At 45.1% G+C, this 18909-nt stretch overlaps 1 protein-coding gene across 5 annotated transcripts in view; it reads right to left on the bottom strand.

Annotated features, from left to right (window-relative positions):
* MXI1 (MAX interactor 1, dimerization protein) overlaps nt 1-18909 on the bottom strand; it is an 81140-nt gene that overhangs the window by 51253 nt on the left and 10978 nt on the right. For 2 of the 5 annotated variants that reach the window (XM_025396462.1, XM_025396466.1), the window contains exon 2: nt 8808-8940. In XM_025396462.1, coding sequence (XP_025252247.1) covers nt 8808-8940 — 133 coding nt within the window. Of the gene's footprint in view, nt 1-8807; nt 8941-9774; nt 9812-10777; nt 11072-18909 lie in introns of those variants that run through there. The other 3 variants (XM_025396463.1, XM_025396464.1, XM_025396467.1) reach the window with 3 other exon arrangements.

Below are 18909 nucleotides of genomic sequence, written 5' to 3'. Positions count from 1 at the left end.
AATATGCCAAATTGAATTGCCATTTAAAATAGCATCAAAGAATACTTAAGGGTAAATTTAACAAAGTATGTGCATGACCCACACTCTGAAAACCTAAAAAATACTGCTGAAATTTGAAAACGTCCAAATAATAGACATACCATGTTAATGAACTAGAAGATTCAATAGTTAAGACATATCGAGTTTCCCCCAATTAATTTACAGATCCAATGCAATCCCAATAAAAATTCCAGCAGGCTCTCTGTTGTAGAAATTTACAAACTGATTCTAAAATTTATGTAAAAATGCCGGCCATGTGCAGTGGCTCACGCCTGTAATCCCAACACTTTGGAAGGTAGAGGTGGGAGGATTGCATGAGCCCAGGAGTTCAAGACCAGCCTGGGCAACATGGTGAAACCGTACCTCTACAAAAAATACAAAAATTAGCGAAGTGTAGGAGTGCACACCTGTGGTCCCAGCTCCTAACCCAGGAGGCTGTGATGGGAGAATCACCTGAGCCCAAGAAGGTTAAGGCTGCAGTGGGCCATGATCATGCCACTGCACTCCAGCCTGGGTGAAAGAGTGAAAGTCTGTCTCAAAAAAATAAATTAATTAAAATAAAAATGCAAAAGACCCAGAATAGCCAAAGGAACTTTTGAAAAAGAAGAACCAAGTCAGAGTACATTCATTACCTGATTTCATAACTTTTTGAAAAACTATAATAATTAAGACTGTGTGGCATTAGAATAAGGATGAATATTTAGATCAAAGGATCAGAACAGAAAATCCAGAAATAAGATGCACAAGTCTGTGGTCAACTGATTTTTCACAAAGATGACAAGGCCATTTGATGAATAAAGTATAGACTTCTCAACAAATGATGCTGGAACAACTGGATGTCCATTTGCAAAAAAAAAAAAAAAAAAAAAAGAACTTCAACCTTTACTTCACCCCCTCTGCAAAAATTAACTCTAAATGAATTTTAGATCTAAATGTAAAACCTAACATAAACTGCTAGAAGAAAATAGAGAAGAAAAAAAATTTTTTTGAGATGGAATCTCACTCTGTTGCCCAGGCTGGAGTGCAGTAGCGTGATCTCAAGTCACTGTAGACTCCACTATGCAGGTTTAAGTGATTCTCCTGCTTCAGCCTCCCAAGTAGCTGGGATTACCGGCGTGTGCCATCGTGCCTGGCTAATGTTTGTATTTTTAGTAGAGACAGGGCTTCACCATGTTGGTCATGCTGGTCTCGAACACCTGACCTCGAGATCCGCCTGCCTCTTCCTCCCAAACTGTTGGGAATACAGGCATGAGCCACCACACCTGGCCAACAGAGCTTATTTATTTATTTATTTATTTGAGACGGAGTCTTGCTCTGTCGCCCAGGCTGGAGTGCAGTGGCACGATCTTGGCTCGCTGCAAGCTCCGCCTCCCGGGTTCACAACATTCTCCTGCCTCAGCCTCCCAAGTAGCTGGGACTACAGACGCCCGCCACCACGCCCGGCTAATTTTTTGTATTTTTAGTAGAGACGGGGTTTCACCATGTTAGCCAGAATGGTCTCGATCTCCTGACCTCATGATCCGCCCTCCTTGGCCTCCCAAAGTGCTGGGATTACAGGTGTGAGCCACCACGCCTAACCCTGTAAAATAATACTTCTTAGGTAAGGGAGCAACACTAGAAACTACTGAGAACTTTGAAGGTTAAAATAACTGGTCTTAAACATATTCTCAAAGTTTAAAAAGACATTAAGATAAACCACTAATTATCTAAACTACTTCATTGGTTAACAACAAATTCTATTACAGAGCAATATTCTAAAAAACCTTTAAAAGTACAGAAAATATCAGCAATTTCCTAACTCACCTGACTTCCAAAGGTAATCATTTTAAGAAAGAGTCAGGCATTGGCTGGGCGCGGTAGCTCATGCCTGTAATCCCAGCACTTTGGGAGGCTGAGGCGGGCAGATCACTTGAGGCCGGGAGTTCAAGACCATCCTGGCCAACATGGTGAAACCCCGTCTCTACTAAAAATACAAAAATTAGCTGGGCATGGTGGTGCGCGCCTGTAGTCCCAGATACTCAGGAGGCTGAGGTAGGAGAATCACTTGAACCCGGGAGGTGGGGGTTGCAGTGAGCCGAAATCGTGCCCCTGCACTCCAGTCTGGCGACAGAGCAAGATTCTGTCTCAAAAAAAAAAAAAAGAAAGAAAAGAAAAGAAAAAAAGAGGCATGAAATAAATATTCAGTAAATAATTGTTGGGGGAAAAATGAGTGGTCCTATAGATGTATAACACTTGCATCTATGGGGAGGAGGTGAGTATATTAATAACAATATAAAAATTAGGAGCAACTTCAAAAAAATAGACTTGATATTATGGGTAATGCTGTTAATTATGGTACCACTGACTGTGTTTTAAAATGTAGGAAATCAAAATAAAAAAACAATCTAACAAAAAAATGCATGTTTATATTTCATCGGCACTATAAAATCACACTAAAAATGGGACCTGGAAATATACTTTGTCAAAGCATACTATCAAACCTCTTTGATTAGATTAGTATCTAGAAAACTCTCCTTACTGAAAAAATGACAAAGAATCATGCCATATTCAAAAGAAGGCAATGTTCTTTCATTTGTAAGGAGAAATCTAGAAGAGAAAGCTTTCTTCAAGTCAACAGTACTGCCTGATTACAACAGTGATGCATGTATTGCTTAAAATCCAGCTTGACAATAAAGTCAGCCACCATCTACAGCTATAAGGCTTAAGCAATCAGCATCTCTAAGCCACATGTGCTTTAACCATAAAATGAGTGATAATATTTTGTCTTCATAAAACAGAGAACCATACTGAAGCATTCCCTTTCTACATTTTGTGATCTTCTACATCACATATTCAATATTTTGACAAAAATGCCTTTCATCGAATGGGAACAGAAACAACTGTCCTACTGACTTACAAGGCATGATCATACAAGTCTCCTTCAACACTTCCGTAGAGGAATATAACCTTAAGAAACCCAGCAATAGCAGGCCAGGTGCAGTGGCTCACGCCTATAATCCCAGCACTTTGGGAGGCCGAGGCAGGAGGATCACTTGTGGTCAGGAGTTCCAAACCAGCCTGGCCAACATGGTGAAACCCCATCTCTACTAAAATATACAAAAATTAACCAGGCGTGGTGGCAGGCGACTTAATCCCCATTACTTGGGAGGCAGAGGCAGGAGAATCGTTAATTGTTAAAGGAGGTAGAGGTTGCAGTGAGCCGAGATCTAGCCACTGCACTCAAACCTAGGGGATAAGAGCGAGACTTCTCTCAAAAAACAAACAGCAAACTTACACTTCAAGGAAGCAAACTTACACTTCAAGGAAGCATTTAAAGGAAAGCCTGAGTTTTTTTAGTATAAAGCATAAAATTCTTGGGAATTTTTCATTTAACTCAATTTTCGTGGAAGACTATCACAAAACACATTTCACTGGAAGTGTTAATCACTCAAAATGCAGAAAATACTGAAGAATAATAACAACATCATTAAGAGTTTAACTGGTACTAATCTACATTTTTGTCCTGAAACTTTGGGAGTTTTCTATGGGACAAAGACCCAGAAACTATTTTTTAAAATAAAAAACTTTGAAAAACACAGAATAGTGGAAAGAAATTACACAAAAATAAAAATAAGGCTTCATTCAATTCTTCTGTGAACAAATAGGTTCATGTAGAATAAAGAGAAGATAAAGCATCTCAAACTACTACTGGAAAAAATCCTTTGTAACTATCCTAGGAAAATAATTCACCACCATCCCTCCCTGCAGAAAAACTAAAAATCCATGAAGATAGCCGATAAGGATGCAAAGCTAAAAATGTAACAATACAATAATTCTATCTAAAATAAGACTAAAACATTTCTTTATTCTATAGTTTAAGAAAAATTAAACTAAAGCCTTATAAGCAACAGAAAAGTTGTTTTTTAGTGTCCTCAATCTTAGAAGGTGGAACTGAAATACTGCTGTTATGAGATTCTTTAGTATCTACAGGACACTAAAGAGAAGAAATGTATCAACTTGAAATTAAAGCATACATTGGCTATTTACTACTTCCCAGATTACCTTAAAACAATGCAATTACTATGTGCGTGTCACAGGCTCATACGAATATTTATTGCCAATATTTGACAGACTTCTGGTTCTTTCAATACGCAAGTTTTTATATTATTTTATTTTCACGAAACAGGATGATACTGAACGTTCTTCAAAATTGTGGCATTCTGTAGCCTACTTGTTTAAAAGAATTGACAGTTTAGAGATTTTTATTCTTTAAATACTACATACTGTTTTTCCAAATGTATCATTAACATCCCTTAGAACACAAAGTAATTAGAGTTTGCCAAAGCAGGGGTTCTACCATCCTTCCTTCAAGTCTAATATGGTACTCAGCACAAAAAAGAAACTCAATTTAAGACAGTCTACTTGGAGTTTGAAAACCTTCCATTCTTTAAGAAACACATACTATGTATGGGGCACTGTGATAAGTACTAGGGATAAATGTTTAAGCAGAAGAGACTCAATCCCTGCCCGCCTCACAGTGTTTTTAATCCAGTGAATAGGATACGAATTTAAGAAAGAATTGGATAACAGTATTTCTACAAACGTGATGAACACTATGAAGGAAAAATAGGGGTGCCATGAAGTATGTGAAGACCTGATCTACTATGACAGATGAGGAAGCATTCCTGAGGAACTTATGATCGAGCTGAAGGAAAAGTGTTGTTCAACAGAGATAACAAAGGGGGAGGAAAAATGATTTCTGGCAGGGAACAGAAAGTATGCAAAGATCTTGAGGTAGAAGAAAACATGTATCCAAAGAAGGTTGGCCAATATAATTCATAAGAACTGGCCGGGCACGGTGGCTCACGCCTGTAATCCCAGCACTTTGGGAGGCCGAGGCGGGAGGATCATGAGGTCAGGAGATTGAGACCATCCTGGCTAACACAGTGAAACCCTGTCTCTACTAACAATACAAAAAATTAGCCAGGCGTGGTGGCGGACACCTTTGTCGAAGCTACACGGGAGGCTGAGGCAGGAGAATGGCGTGAACCCAGGAGTCAGAGCTTGCAGTGAGCCGAGATCACACCACTGCACTCCAGCCTAGGTGACAGAGCAAGACAAAAAAAAAAGAACTGTGGTTGCAAGGACACCAGGTAATAAGTTACTGCAGTCGTCCAGGTAAGAGATGATGGTAGCTGAGATTAGGAGGACAGTAATGAAGATAACAGGAAAGAAGGCCGATTGAAGAGATATTTAGGAAGAAATCAGTGTTACACTGCAGCCATGGCTTACTTAGTAGAGTTTTAAGGATGACAGACCTTGAGATTTTTTCACCTGTGATACCAAATAGTAAATAAGCTAGAATCTGAGCTTATCTGATGCTCCCCAAAGAGCCAGATAGCTATTGCAGCCACATTCTCTAACAGCAGTAACATCTTAGCAATGTTGATTTTTGGAAGTGTGCCAGAAGGCTGTGACCAAGACCACAGTAAAATCAAGCATTTATTTTAAAAATAATTATATATTATAGGTCCCACTTCCAACTATCAGAACCATCCCAAATGATAAAATTACTGGTATTTGCAAGGAACATATCTGTAATATCACATTATATCATTTATTTTCTCTCCTTTGTACTTCTGTGAAAATAAGATTTTAAGGCATGGGGGAAAGGGGAATAGGAATTTATAGTATTCGGAGTTAACTTTCAGCATAAATTTATAAAGTAACTTTTTATTTTTTTATTTTTTGGGATGGAGTCTCACTCTGTGGCCCAGGCTGGAGTGCAATGGCGCAATCTCGGCTCACTGAAAGCTCCACTTCCTAAATTCCAGGAATTATCCTGACTCAGCCTCCCAAGTAGCAGAGATTACAGGCACACGCTACTATGCCCGGCTAATTTTTGTATTTTTAGTAGAGACAGGGTTTCATCATGTTGGCCAGGCTGGTCTCAAACTCCTGACCTCAGGTGATCCACCTACCTCAGCCTCCCAAAGTGCTGGAATTACAGGCGTGAGCCACTGCACCTGGCCTAAAGTAACATTTTTGTCAGGCATATCATATAATACCTGAGAATATCAGGGGTAAAAGAGTCAATCACCATTATATCTTAAAGATGCTATGATGTCAAAGAAACAAATGTCATTTTATAACATACATCAATGTTCACGATGTATAGTAATAAAAGCTACTTCCACACTAGTAGTTTTTTGATCAGGTAAAAATAAGATACATATACTTATGAACTCTATTCCTTTCCTTGTTTCAGATGATAAACACATGGAAATTTCTGTAAGTCGTCTTTCTGCTTTATGTAACCAGCATAATAAAATCTCTATTAAAATCCAACAGTAAACTTAAAATTAAGAAGAAGCCTACAGAGTCCTCTTTGAAATGGATCAACACTATTGTCCAAATACCCCAGTATTGGAACTTCTACCTCAGCTCTCCTTAATTCCACGAAGCAGGCATTTTAAATAAGAGGCTAAGGAGAAATAATTTTTAGTGTTTCATTTTAACATACTAGTTCTCTCTCATAGGCCCCAGCCCAAACCCCACACATTTGTGGATCTTTTGATAATACATTCTAAAATCTATTTATTTCTCTCTCTCTCTTTCTTGCTACTTATATTCCCATATAAAAGCACCTTCTTTTGTTTTAGGTGGTCTAACGTTCACATATTCTCCTTTGGGCACTATCAGAACACTATGGCATGCTTGCAGTTTTACAAATTTTCCGACATGCTATGCTAAAACACAGTAATTAGCACTGTGGTCCCACACATAATATTAGAATCCTAACAGAAACGCTATCATGAAAGAGAAACATCACTTAGCCCAAACCCCAAGCTGAGCAAAGTGTAAGTCAACAGATGACTAAGAGTTTCTTATTAATGACAGGTAACATAATTGATAAAAACCTAGGAACGTGCATCTTATTTATGCCTCTACAATCCTTGAGTTCCTAAAAATGTCACATCTGCAATGATGGGAGACATATTAAATTACTAATATAGTAACCAATCTCTAAAACTGTCAATAAATCAGAGTCACAGAAGTTCAGGATAATGAGGGACCTTGGTGAGAATCTAATACATCTCATTTTACAGACGAATATAGTAAGGGATGGGAAATGTACTGAAATTATATACGTAATTTCTAGAAAATAGGAAAGGCTTAAATACTTGCAGCATGACAGAACTCAGGTTTGGTTTCCTATGTGTACTCTTACTATGTCTCCAAGTTGAAAAAAAGAGTTTTTTTAATCTATGTGGATTGAAACATACATAAATTCCTGAATAGGTCTTAATTCTTGATAGCTTAAACACTGAAACTGTAAGGGCAAGCAAATGTACATTTTTTTAAATGCTGTGTATCATACCACATATTTTCATCTCCACCATACTACAACAAAATCTCTAGACCCACACATAACACATATAGTACATCAAGCTTATGGTTAATTATTTTTATAACCTAAGAAATTAAAAACTATATAGTAGTCTTAATGAAAAGCAGCTTAAAAAGGGAACATGCAGCTCTACGGAGAAGTCAAAGGAGAAAAGTGAATCCTAGTTTTTCCTCGGAGATGTCTGAAATACAGAGTGGGATGATCCAACCTCATGAGTTCCAACTGTTATCTATAGAAGCCTCAGGCTTTCTGCATCAAGAGCCCCATTCTGTCCCAATCTGCTGTTCCAAATGACTAACCAACCACCTGACTGAAGCTCCCCAAAGCCTTCAGGGAAATTTGGTTACCCAGGGATTGCTCTGTCCTCCCCAAAATGAATGTTTATTATATTCTCTAGACAAAGCTCTGGGAAACAGAAATAAAGGTCTCATTTAATTCCCCTTATCAATGGAAAAGGCAGCCATCTGTTAATCTTCTGTTAAGAAAGGCCTTTTGAAAACTTCTTATGAGATGAATCCTAGGAATTTACTGGCTCCCCAGAATAAAAACACTGAAGAGACAGCCAGATACTACTCAGAGTTTTCAAAAACGGAAGTCAACTACATCTTAGTACATCTATTTTTTTCTCTTTTCGAGACAAAATTTCACTATGTCATCCAGGTTGGTCTTGAACTCCTAAGCTCAAGCAATCCTCCCACCTCAGCCTCCCAAAGTGCTGGAATTACAGGTGAGAGCCACTAGGCCCGTCCTTTCCAAGTACATCTAGACAAGTATATTCTAAAAGATCTATTCTGCTTGAAAGATAAGCAGATTTTTTTTTTTCATTTTTGCTTTTAGAGCCCACCAACATCTTATTTAAAGAGGCAAAACTTTCACAGCACGGTCTTCCCTTTCCTCCTTAAACAAATAACCATACCTGCTCACTACCAATTCTACCTAAATATTTTTATTCCTTTAACAAAGCCCTTGATTCTGCTTTATATTCTACCAGACCTATTTCTGATTTTTTTTTTAACCTTCTTGGACTGTCCTAAACTTGACCAGAATATTAAAAGCCACCCCACAATTACTTTTAGCAGGTGGCTGCATGCATGGACACATGCTGCCAAGTTTCTCAAGTTTCTCAACTTACTGTCCTCTCAGTCATAGCCATCTTAATAATCCCAGCAAGAACTTCTTTGGTTGTCTTTCCAGATTCTATTCCTTCCCTTCCATGCAAAACCAGGTTATGATTTCTAGACTTTATTAAAGGGCCAAATCCCCACCCCAGGGTAGTAGTAAAGGAACCCATCAAGTGCTGCTCCTCCAGACTTGGGATTACAGGAGAAATGTGCTCCTTCCCTCCAGTTCCCTCTTCTAAGCGTTCCCAGCTTGCTACCTGTTGGCAGTGCTGGTGTTGCTGCTCCCGCTGCTGTGTTTCTGTGCCCGGCTCAACCTCCGTGGGGGCTTTGAATGCTGCAGTCGGGGGCTTGGCATGGACGGGAATGAAGAGGCGTAGCCATGTTCACACTCTGAAGAGAGCAAGAAAAAAAGGTATAGTAAGAAGAATATAGTACCCAAATCCATCGAACCACAAATCCAAGGTCTTTGCAGTAACAGGTTTTTGAAAGCAAGAAAAAAGGTACAATGTTTCCACTCTTTTTGGTTAGAAGATTAATGTCCCTCGCTGGACATCAATCCTGTGACACCCCATCAGCTGGAAGGTGTTTTGATACCTCCTCTAAACCAAATAATTTATCCCCCCTTTCCAAAATCCTTCTCTCCCCCAAATTTTTTTTTGAGATTTCAGATGCTTTAGAACAACATTTTTTTGACCAGTTACCATTCGCCTCATTGATTTTACTTGCCTCAAAAATTCCCCTTTACTTTCAACTCTCTCTGTTTTAAAGAGTCTCTTTTAAGCCCAATATTTTCGTGTACTTCGAACAAGTCTTACAGAGACATTTTCTCTCTTGACACAACAATCTCCGAGTTCCTGCTCTTCCTGCCCCATCTCCACAGTCCCTTGGGCTGCCACCGCCAAAGGGGCCCTAGCTCATCACCCCGCAGGTATTCAGAGGCCCCTTCCGCACGCTGCCAGTCCTCTGCCCACTCTCCACCGGCTTTCCCCCGCTCGGTGTTCTCCTGGCCTTGTCTCTTCCCCAGACACCCCCAGCATCCGCGTTCCTCCTTCTTCTTAACTCCCAGCACCCTCTCCCACTCCAGGCCCCGCTGGTTTCTCCATGGTCACCCTCTCTCCAGTCCCGGACCGTCCTCTCTCCAACTCCCCTCCGCCGGTCTCCTTCCCGCTCCCCGCACACCCACAGCCCCACCCTCCGGGCGCACCCTCGCACCTCCCCCCGCACCTGCACGACCTCTCACACACGCCTCCACTCACGATCTCAGCACACACACTTCCCCACGCGCATCTCACGCGCGCGAGCTTCCCACGCACGCGCGCCCCTCCCACACGCGCACGCCCTTCCCCCGCACTATCCCTCCCACGCGCGCACCCTCACGCGCGACCCTCCCCGCACACGCCCCTCCTCGCACACGCGCGAGTCCCTCTCCTCAGATGCCCCTCCCCTCACACGTGCGCACCCCTGCCCTCACACAGACGCATGGCTCTCCCCTCACACGCGTGTTCCCTCCCCTCACACGCCCCTCCCCACACGCGTACGACCCTCCCCTCACACCCGCGCACCCCTCCCCTCACATGCGCGCGCCCCTCGCCTCACATGCTCGCCCCCCATGCTCGCACCCCTCCCCTCACACATGCGCGCGCCCCTCCCCTCACGCGCGCTTCCCTCACACGTCCCTCCCCTCACACGCGCGCACCCCTCGCTCACACGCGCGCTCCCCTACCCGCAGACGCCCCTCCCCTCCCCTCACACGCCCTTTCCCTCACATGAACGCACCCCTCTCCTCACATGCGCACGCCCCTCCCCTCACATGCGCGTTCCCCTCCCCTCATACGCCCCTCCCCTCACGCGCGCACCCCTCCCTCCCACGCCCCTCCCCTCAAACGCGCGCTCCCTTCCCCACATGCCCCTCCCATCACACGCGCGCTCCCCTCCCTCACACGCCCCCTCTCACACGCGCGCTCCTCCCCTCACGCGTGCACCCCTCCCTCGCACGCCCCTCCCCTCACACGCGTGCACCCCTCCCTCACACGCCCCTCCCCTCACACGCCCGCTCCCCTCCCCACACGCCCCACCCCTCACACGCGCGCTCCCCTACGCTTACACGCACGCACACCTCTCCCTCACATGCGCGCACCTCACACGCGTGCCCTCCCTCACCGGCCGCACCGCACTCCCCATAAAGATTAGTAGCGCTCGGGCTCACGCAGCGGCGCCCAGCCATTACCTCGCTCCCGGCGCTCCAAAAACTCGGCAGCCTCCAGCAGACGCTGCACGTTGATCATCCTTACCCGCTCCATGGGCACCGCGGGTGGCGATCGGCGCCTCTCTGCACTCCCTTCCCGGGCCGACAGGAGGCGCCGCAGGCGGCTACGGCGAGGCGCCGTCCCGGAACATGTGCGGCAGGCGGGCGGGCCAGCCCGGCCGCGGCTCGGCGCGCTCTCCGCTGCCTCAGCCGCCCCAGCCGCGCCAGCCGCGCCAGTCGCGCCCGCCGTGCCACCGGCAGCCCGCGCGTGGTTTGTTTACCTCTCCGCGCGAGCACGGGGGAGGGGCGGGAGCAGCGCCGCGGCCCGCCCCCTCCCGCCCCTGCCTCTGCCCCCTGGGAAATGTAGTCCCGCCCCCGCCCGCGGCTGCCGGGAATCGTAGTGCGCACGCCGTTTCAGGGCGCCTGCGTTCCGCACGATTCGCAAAGGTCGTCGGAAGGTGTAGTCCCGCTGGGTTTCCTTTCCTGTCTCTAGGGAAGCCTAAGAAGTTGTGGGACTTTGCTTCTGGGAGGGAAGGATTTTTTTTTCCCCCTCCAGATACGATGTGGAATGGGAAGGATTTGAGCAAGCTGGGAGTCTACTCCCGGGGAAACTTGTTTCTCAGCGACTCCCTGCGGTTGCCCAGGGGCTGAGACACGCTTTATTCCAAATATCATGTTGCAGTCCTTTATCTCCTACTTTCTCATGTAACGTATGTGCCTCAGTTTCCTCATCTGCAAAATGAGAAGAGTAACACACCTGCACCAACAGCGCACACAGAAACTGGAAAAGCCGAAATTGCTGTTCAAAAACGAGGGATGATTTCATCAGAGAGGGTTTCCATGAAACCCTTCTTCCACCTCAGCTTGCACACAGACAAGTAGTTATCTTACTTTTTAAAACTTTCTCCTCCCTCAGTCCCTCACTAATGCTTTTAGACGCCAGAAAATTCTCCCTGGTGCTGAACAGAGTTTGATTCAAATCCTGACTCTGCTACTTACACTGACAGTGTGAACTCTTCCAGTCTCATTTTCCTTATGTATAAAATGGATATGATCATATCCACGGCCTTGAGCGCGTGCCATGTGCCAGGCACTGTACTAGACTTAGTGTGCATAGTAAAAGAGAAACAGACGCAGACCTGCTCTCGAGGTTCATGTATTCAGTAGGGCTTTTTGCGAAGATTAAATGCAGTAATTCCAGCACTCAGTATATACTAGGCACTCAGTAAATCGAAGCGATGATGATGTTTTTCTCTTACGCTGTCCTCTGTAGCTAAAAGGGGAGTTAGCTAAAGAGAGCAGAGACCACATTAAAAGACTGCCACTGGCCGGGCACGATGGCTCACGCCTGTAATCCCAGGACTTTGGGAGGCTGAGGCGGGCGGATAACCTGAGGTCAGGAGTTCGAGACCAGCTTTGCCAACATGGTGAAACCCTGTCTCTACTAAAAATACAAAAATTAGCCTGGCATGGTGGCGGGTGCCTGTAATCCCAGCTACTTGGGAGGCTGAGGCAGGAGAATCGCTTGAACCTGGGAGGCGGAGGTTGCAGTGAGCCGAGATCACGCCACTGCACTCCAGCCTGGGCAACAGAGCAAGACTCAGTCTCAAAAGAAAAAAAAAAAAAAGCCCCTGACTGCTCTTATGGCCACTCTCTAAGTCCTCCATCTAAAAAATTCTCAAAGTCTAGACTAGGGTTTCTCAACTTTAGCGTCATTGACATTTTGATCTGGGTAATTCCTCCTTGGAGCAGGAGCTCTGTTCCGTGCTTTGCAGGATGCTTAGGAGCATCCCTGGCCTCTACCCACTAGAGGCCAGTAGCACACCACTACCCCTCCGGTGTGACAACCAAAAACGTCTCCTGGGGCACAAAATCCCTCCCCTGTCCCCCAGTTGGGAACAAGGGATCTAGGGAGAGGAAGGACAAAAGGATCGTACTTGTTGAATGCTCTAGGAGCAAGCTGGGAACCATGCAAACATACCCATAACTGTTCTCCACCCCAATTATTTATTTATTTTTTTTTTTTTTTTTGAGACGGAGTCTCGCTCTGTCACCCAGGCTGGAGTGCAGTGGCACGATCTGGGTTCACTGCAAGCTCCGCCTCCCGGGTTCATGCCATTCTCCTACCTCAGTCTCCCGAGTAGCTGGGACTATAGGCACCCACCACCATGCCCAGCTAATTTTTTGTATTTTTAGTGGAGACGGGGTTTCACCGTGTTAGTCAGGATGGTCTCGATCTCCTGACCTCGTGATCTGCCTGCCTAGGCCTCCCAGAGTGCTGGGATTATAGGCGTGAGCCACTGCGCCGGGCCTCCACCCCAATCGTTTTAACCTGCTGGTTGACATCACATCCAAAATAACACGAAGCTCCTGGTGAGGGAAGAATTTCCCCCTCCCGTGGTCATTCCATTGGCTCTTGCAGAAAATACCATCTTGAGACGGAACTCTTACCCTCTTAAAAATGTTAACGGCTTCATGCTGCATTTTAACATACCTTTCCCTCATACCTTTTGTTTTCTTTTTCCTTTTTTCTAAAGTGAATAAAATCTCCAGTGAGGTCACAAGCTGCAAAATTCTGCCAGCCCTTTTAAATATTACACTTGGCACCACATTTAAAACCAAATAGATATTCCATCAAATCCAAGAAGACCCAAAATGAGAGGTATTCACAAGCCACAGAATAACTTTTTTTTTTTTTTGTAAAGACTTTGAAAAGGGGACTGTTTTTTAGCTGTTGACTAGGTCGTTTCAGATCTGAGCTTTCCCATTGGGTGTTGGTAACAACTACCCTCCACCCTTAACAAGGGCCATGTTGGGTAGGGGTGGGAGTGGATTATTTTACAGAAAATATCATTCATTTAGAACATCTGTTAGTTGAGGGTAGAATTTTTTTTTTTTTTTTTTTTTTTTTTGAGACAGAGTCTCACTCTATCACCCGGACTGGAGTGCAGTGGTGCGATCTCGGCTCATTGCAACCTCTACCTCCCGGGTTTAAGCGATTCTCCTGACACAGCCTCCCAAGTAGCTGGGATTACAGGCACCTGCCGCTACGCCCAGCTAATTTTTTGTATTTTCGTAGAGACAGGGTTTCACCATGTTGGCCATGCTGGTCTCGAACTCCTGACCTCGTGATCTGCCCGCCTCAGCCTCCCAAAGTGCTGGGATTACAGACGTGAGTCACTGCGCCTGGTCAGGACAAATACAACTCTACTTTTCCTAATAGGAGGTAAACTTGTGTGACAAGCAATCAAGAAAAGTAGTACAAACTGAAAATATACATGAATTCAAGATGGCTTTAATTCCAGAGGTCACAGAGCCATAGCTGGTTAGGAAGAGATGGCTAGATGCAAGAGGCCTGGGGCCTATGCATGGCCTTCCACAGTTGACCTCCAGGTGAACTAACCTAGAGCCCTTCTTCTAGAGCCATGGCCAAGAGGGAGATGAGGACATGGAAAGTAGAGCGAGACTCACCAAAAGGCCACCTGCATTGAAGAAGAGGAGAGATGATGATCATGGTGGGCAGTATTAAGGGCTGGTTCATGTACAGAAATCTCCAGCCTTTTCCAAAAGCAACTGAGGTACCACTTCCTTCTCCCTGCTCTGGCTGCCTCCTGGAGTCCTTCCTAGGATATCAGCTATAAGGGCCTCTCCAGCACAAAGCTTAGGGCTCTATCCACAGGAAAGTAATGCTACCCACAAACCATCCCTCAGCAACAGTCTCAACCCAGAGGAACCCAGAGGCAGCCATGGCCTTTCTTTTGCTCCAATGAACTAGTTTCCACTACAAATGCAGATGGGGAAACAGGAAAAGCAAGGCTTCCGAAGTCTACTGATATAAGAACCTGGAATCCTACCCATAGTCTCTGTTCTGCCCTCTCCCTAAAGTATGTATCTCTCTCAAGGGAGTCATTTGAAAATGGAAAAAGTCCCCCAGAATCCCCCAGGCCTATAACGATCACAGCCACAGATGGGGACAATCTGCCTTCTGAAGGAAGCAGGCAAAGCCCTCAATTCTTAAGGGTCCTTTCTCAGCACAATTTACTTAGTGACAATTTCCAAGAGATTTATTGCAGATTCATAAACAATGGAGGCTGATGTGTTGTATCTTTTCTTTAGGGAGGAGAGATGGGGAGAGAGGAAGGGGCCATGAGGTTAAGTTACAAGTCCAAAGTCACTGTGTTGATGACACCTTGCACTTTGGAAAACTTCCCTGAAACTGCAAAGTGTTTACTGAATAGGGCACTGTTTTCTGCAACTATCTTTAAGGATGGGCGTTTTCAAATACTCAACATTGGGGATAGGGGAGGTGAACTACAAGCTCTTAAGTGAGAACCGTAACAGTTACACATTTTTCCATCCCCCACTCCAAAATGACTACCGCAGCCTCCTCCCCTCCTCTTCCCCCGGAGCCCAGAAACGTGAAGAACAGCAGAAAACCTTTCCCTCGCCCGGTGAGTCAGCCTTGCCTAAGTTCATGCGTAAGCTCTCCTCAAGTCAGCGGCAGCTCAGAGCTGCGGGTCTCTGTGCAGCCGAGATAAATTTGGGCCTAGAAGGGATGACGTAATGCTAAACCCGAGAGGTAGCTGCCGCCTCTCAGGGCTCCGATCGCCAGGGCTGCCGGCTGACATCTCAACCACACGGAAACGCACCAAGCGACTCAGGTGCTGCCCGAGCTGGGGAGAAAGGGAAAGGACTTGGGGTGGGTGGAACGCCAGGGGGAGGCAGTGTTTATCTGAGACGGCTGAATCTGGAAGTTTGTTGTTTTTTAACTCCAGTTTTACTGGTGAGATCAGACCACTGGCAAAGGCTCAAACAGCTGCACTTGACTTCCATCCTGACCCATCTCTTCCCTCTTAGAAAAGGGCTTCTTACATTTTATTAAATGGCCCTTATTACAGCAGCCTATTTCAGTGATTATAATGGATGTGTTAATCTCTCAAATGTCCTTTTCCTTCTTTTTTGCATGAACTTGGATCCAAGAAGATGTCTGCATTGCAGGACTCAATTAACATGCACATCTAAGTGGCTTGCTTACTCTGGAGCACCCCACTTGGGGTGACACCAGGGTGCTACTGATAAGGTATTTGGGAGGAGTTTGCTAGGGCCATGCCAAGTGAATATTTCCCCAAATAACATTTCAAGGTTTATGTCATAGAAGTTTGTGTTATTAAGTTTGTTTCTCAATACAGTCCCCATTTTTCAGTTGAGAAAGTTCAGGCTCAGAGAGGTATGGTAACTGGCAGAAGGCCAACAGCTGTCTATCAAACTGATGGAATAAGGGTTAGAACTCAAGCTTTTTAAACCTGTGGGGCCCAATCCTTTAAATATCAAGATCAAGTTACATTCCCAAAGGATCCGAGTGCTGTTTTTTTCTGTTCGTGGTTCATTCTTCCCCAAGGAAATGTTGCCATCAGAGTGAACTCCTTCACTCCTGGTGATGACCGCAAGCCTTGGGCCCAACCTCACCCTTCCACTATAATTAAAAGACCACCACAGGAAACAATCTTTGCTGTGTCAAAGTAGTTTTCTTCATTAGAAATGCCTCCCAAATACTTTTCAACATTTATTAGTGTAATCACATTTATTCTTTAATTTGTGCCTGTAATCATTTATGCTGGTAGATTTTGTGACTTTCAGCAATATCTGGCAAATAACCTGGTCAGCCATGGTGTGTGATTCTTTTGAAGCACTGTTCAGTTCCAAGAGTTGATATTTTTGTTTAGGATTTCTGCATCTATATTTGAAAGCAAAAGTAAACTGTATTTTTTCTTGTGTTTACTAGATGTTGGTATTGCAATAGTCTGTTCTTTCAAAGTTAGATATAACTTGTTTTTAAAGCCTTAAAAAATAAAAAAGACTGCCAGAGGCCTTCTCCTGCTGCTAAGAGGATGCCCCACATTCTTGCCAAAGCCCTGGGTAACCTTCCCTCCCCTGCCAGGAGCTGGCCTTGAGTTGCCCTGCCCCCACCCCTTGGCATCACCACCCTTCTCCAGGCAGCAGAAACTTGTGGAGGTCACGCTTAGGTCCAGCCAGGCCCTGAACACCAAACCACACAACCAGCTCCTGCCACCTTGTATCTGAGTTCTCTCAGTCTCAGATGCAGCACTTATAATAAAAATAACATTCTCTTGCCTGTCCAAGGTGTAGCTGATCTCACTAGCTCTTCCAGCAACAGTGGTTTGATTTGAGGAAGCTGGGATTGTCCCTAGATCCTAGAACAACACGCATCCATTTGCCTACTAGCTGCCACGTAACTAGGGCTGCCATGCACGTTGCTGCTCCTCTAGTCAGTTCATTTAATCCTCAGCACGCCTCTGAGATTCCTGTTTTACAAATAAGACCCAGAAAGGTTAGGTGATTTGCCCAAGGTCACAAAGGCTATGAAAAGATTTGAACCTGAATTTTCTGACTCTTGGACCCTACAGCATACATCATGTTATGTTCAATCGCATAAGGTCAGACGAAATTGGTTAAAGCAATGGTCTCAACCAAGGGCAATCCCATCACACTAAGAGGTGTTAGAAACATTGTAGGAGTGTCTTTTTTATTGTCACAACGACTAGGGAGTTTCCAGTGGCATTTAGTGGGTGGGAACCAAGGATGTTAAATCCTGCCATATTCCAGACAAATCTGTACAAGAACTGTCACACCAACAGCTCCTGTGTTGAGAAACACTAGGTCAGAAAGATAAAGGCAGAAAACTCATCATTTATTCAATAAATATTCCTTAAGCATCTGTTATGTGCCAGGCACTAAGCTAGATGCCAAAGATAAAATAATGAACAAAACTACTTATGGTCCCTGTCCTCTATGTGCTTATATTCTAGCCCTCCAGACTGACAATAAGCAAGTAGAGTAAGTGTAAATTGTGATGAGTAGAATACAGGATAAATGATAAAAGTGGGGTAAGGTTTAGGTGGGTGGGTGAGGAGTTCTGGGATGATCACAAAGACTGTTTAGGACATCTTCTCAAACTTTAAGGAGCACACAAATCACCTGGGTATTGTGGCAAATGCAGATCCTGCTGCAGCAGATCTGGAGTCTCATTTCTGACAAGCTCCCAGCAGGTACCAAGGCTCTCCATCCTCCAATCACACTCACTCTGAACGGCAATGATGAAGGCCATGGCAAGGAGTTCGGATTTTATTTTAAGTGAGGCAGGAAAGAAACTATTGAAGGGCTTTTAAAAAGTAAGTAACAGGAACCCAGTTACATTTTGGGTTTTTTTGCTTTTGTTTTTGTTTTCTGAGACAGAGTCTCACTCTGTCGCCCAGGCTGGAGTGCAGTGGCACGACCTTGACTCACTGCAACCTCCGCCTCTCAGGTTCCAGCAATTCTCCTGCCTCAGCCTCCCGAGTACCTGGGATTACAGGCACCTGCCACCATGCCTGGCTAATTTTTGTACTTTTTAGTAGAGATGGGGTTTCACCATGTTGGCCAGACTGGTCTCGAACTCCTGACCTCAGGTGATCCACCCACTTCGGCCTCCCAAAGTGCTGGGATTACAGGCATGAGCCACCATGCCCGGCCAAACCCAGTTATATTTAAGATCCCTCTTATCTCCTAGCTCTGGATCAGCGAGAGGAAGAGGTTGGCCTATGTCATTGTCTGACCGGAACCAGCTGACCCACACTGTCACAGTGGCAGCGAGGACCTAATGTTCATCTCTGCAGCTCACACTTGCCTCTCTCCTCTGGCTTCCCTGGCAGAAGCCCTTGGCTCCATGTATGGGCCAGCCCAGTTGCCCTACAAGCTCAGGCGCCTCCAGAAGCCTAATACAGCCTGAGAGGGTGTGGATTCACACCCTGACACCCTCGTATGCAGAACCACAGGAGACCTACTGGTTGGGTGAGTTCCCCAGGGGGTGCTGGGCAAGGTACTACTGCACGTGCAAGCAGTGACACCCTAAACCATCTCCGTCTAGAGAAAGGAGCCATTTGGCTCCACTGTCAACACCCAAAGGGCCCTGGAGGTTCTGACAGCCTGCTCTCTACCCTAGCAAGAGTGGGGAGAAAAGGAAGTCGCTCCAGGGAGGCATCCCCAAAGACACCCTCAGCCTAAGTTAAAACATTCCACATTCCAAATCTTTTTTTTTTTTTTTTTTTTTTTTTTTT

Source organism: Theropithecus gelada, chromosome 9 (assembly GCF_003255815.1).
Source record: "Theropithecus gelada isolate Dixy chromosome 9, Tgel_1.0, whole genome shotgun sequence".
In the NCBI taxonomy this organism is placed as follows: Eukaryota; Metazoa; Chordata; class Mammalia; order Primates; family Cercopithecidae; genus Theropithecus; species Theropithecus gelada.
This window is presented reverse-complemented; position numbering and strand designations above follow the sequence as displayed.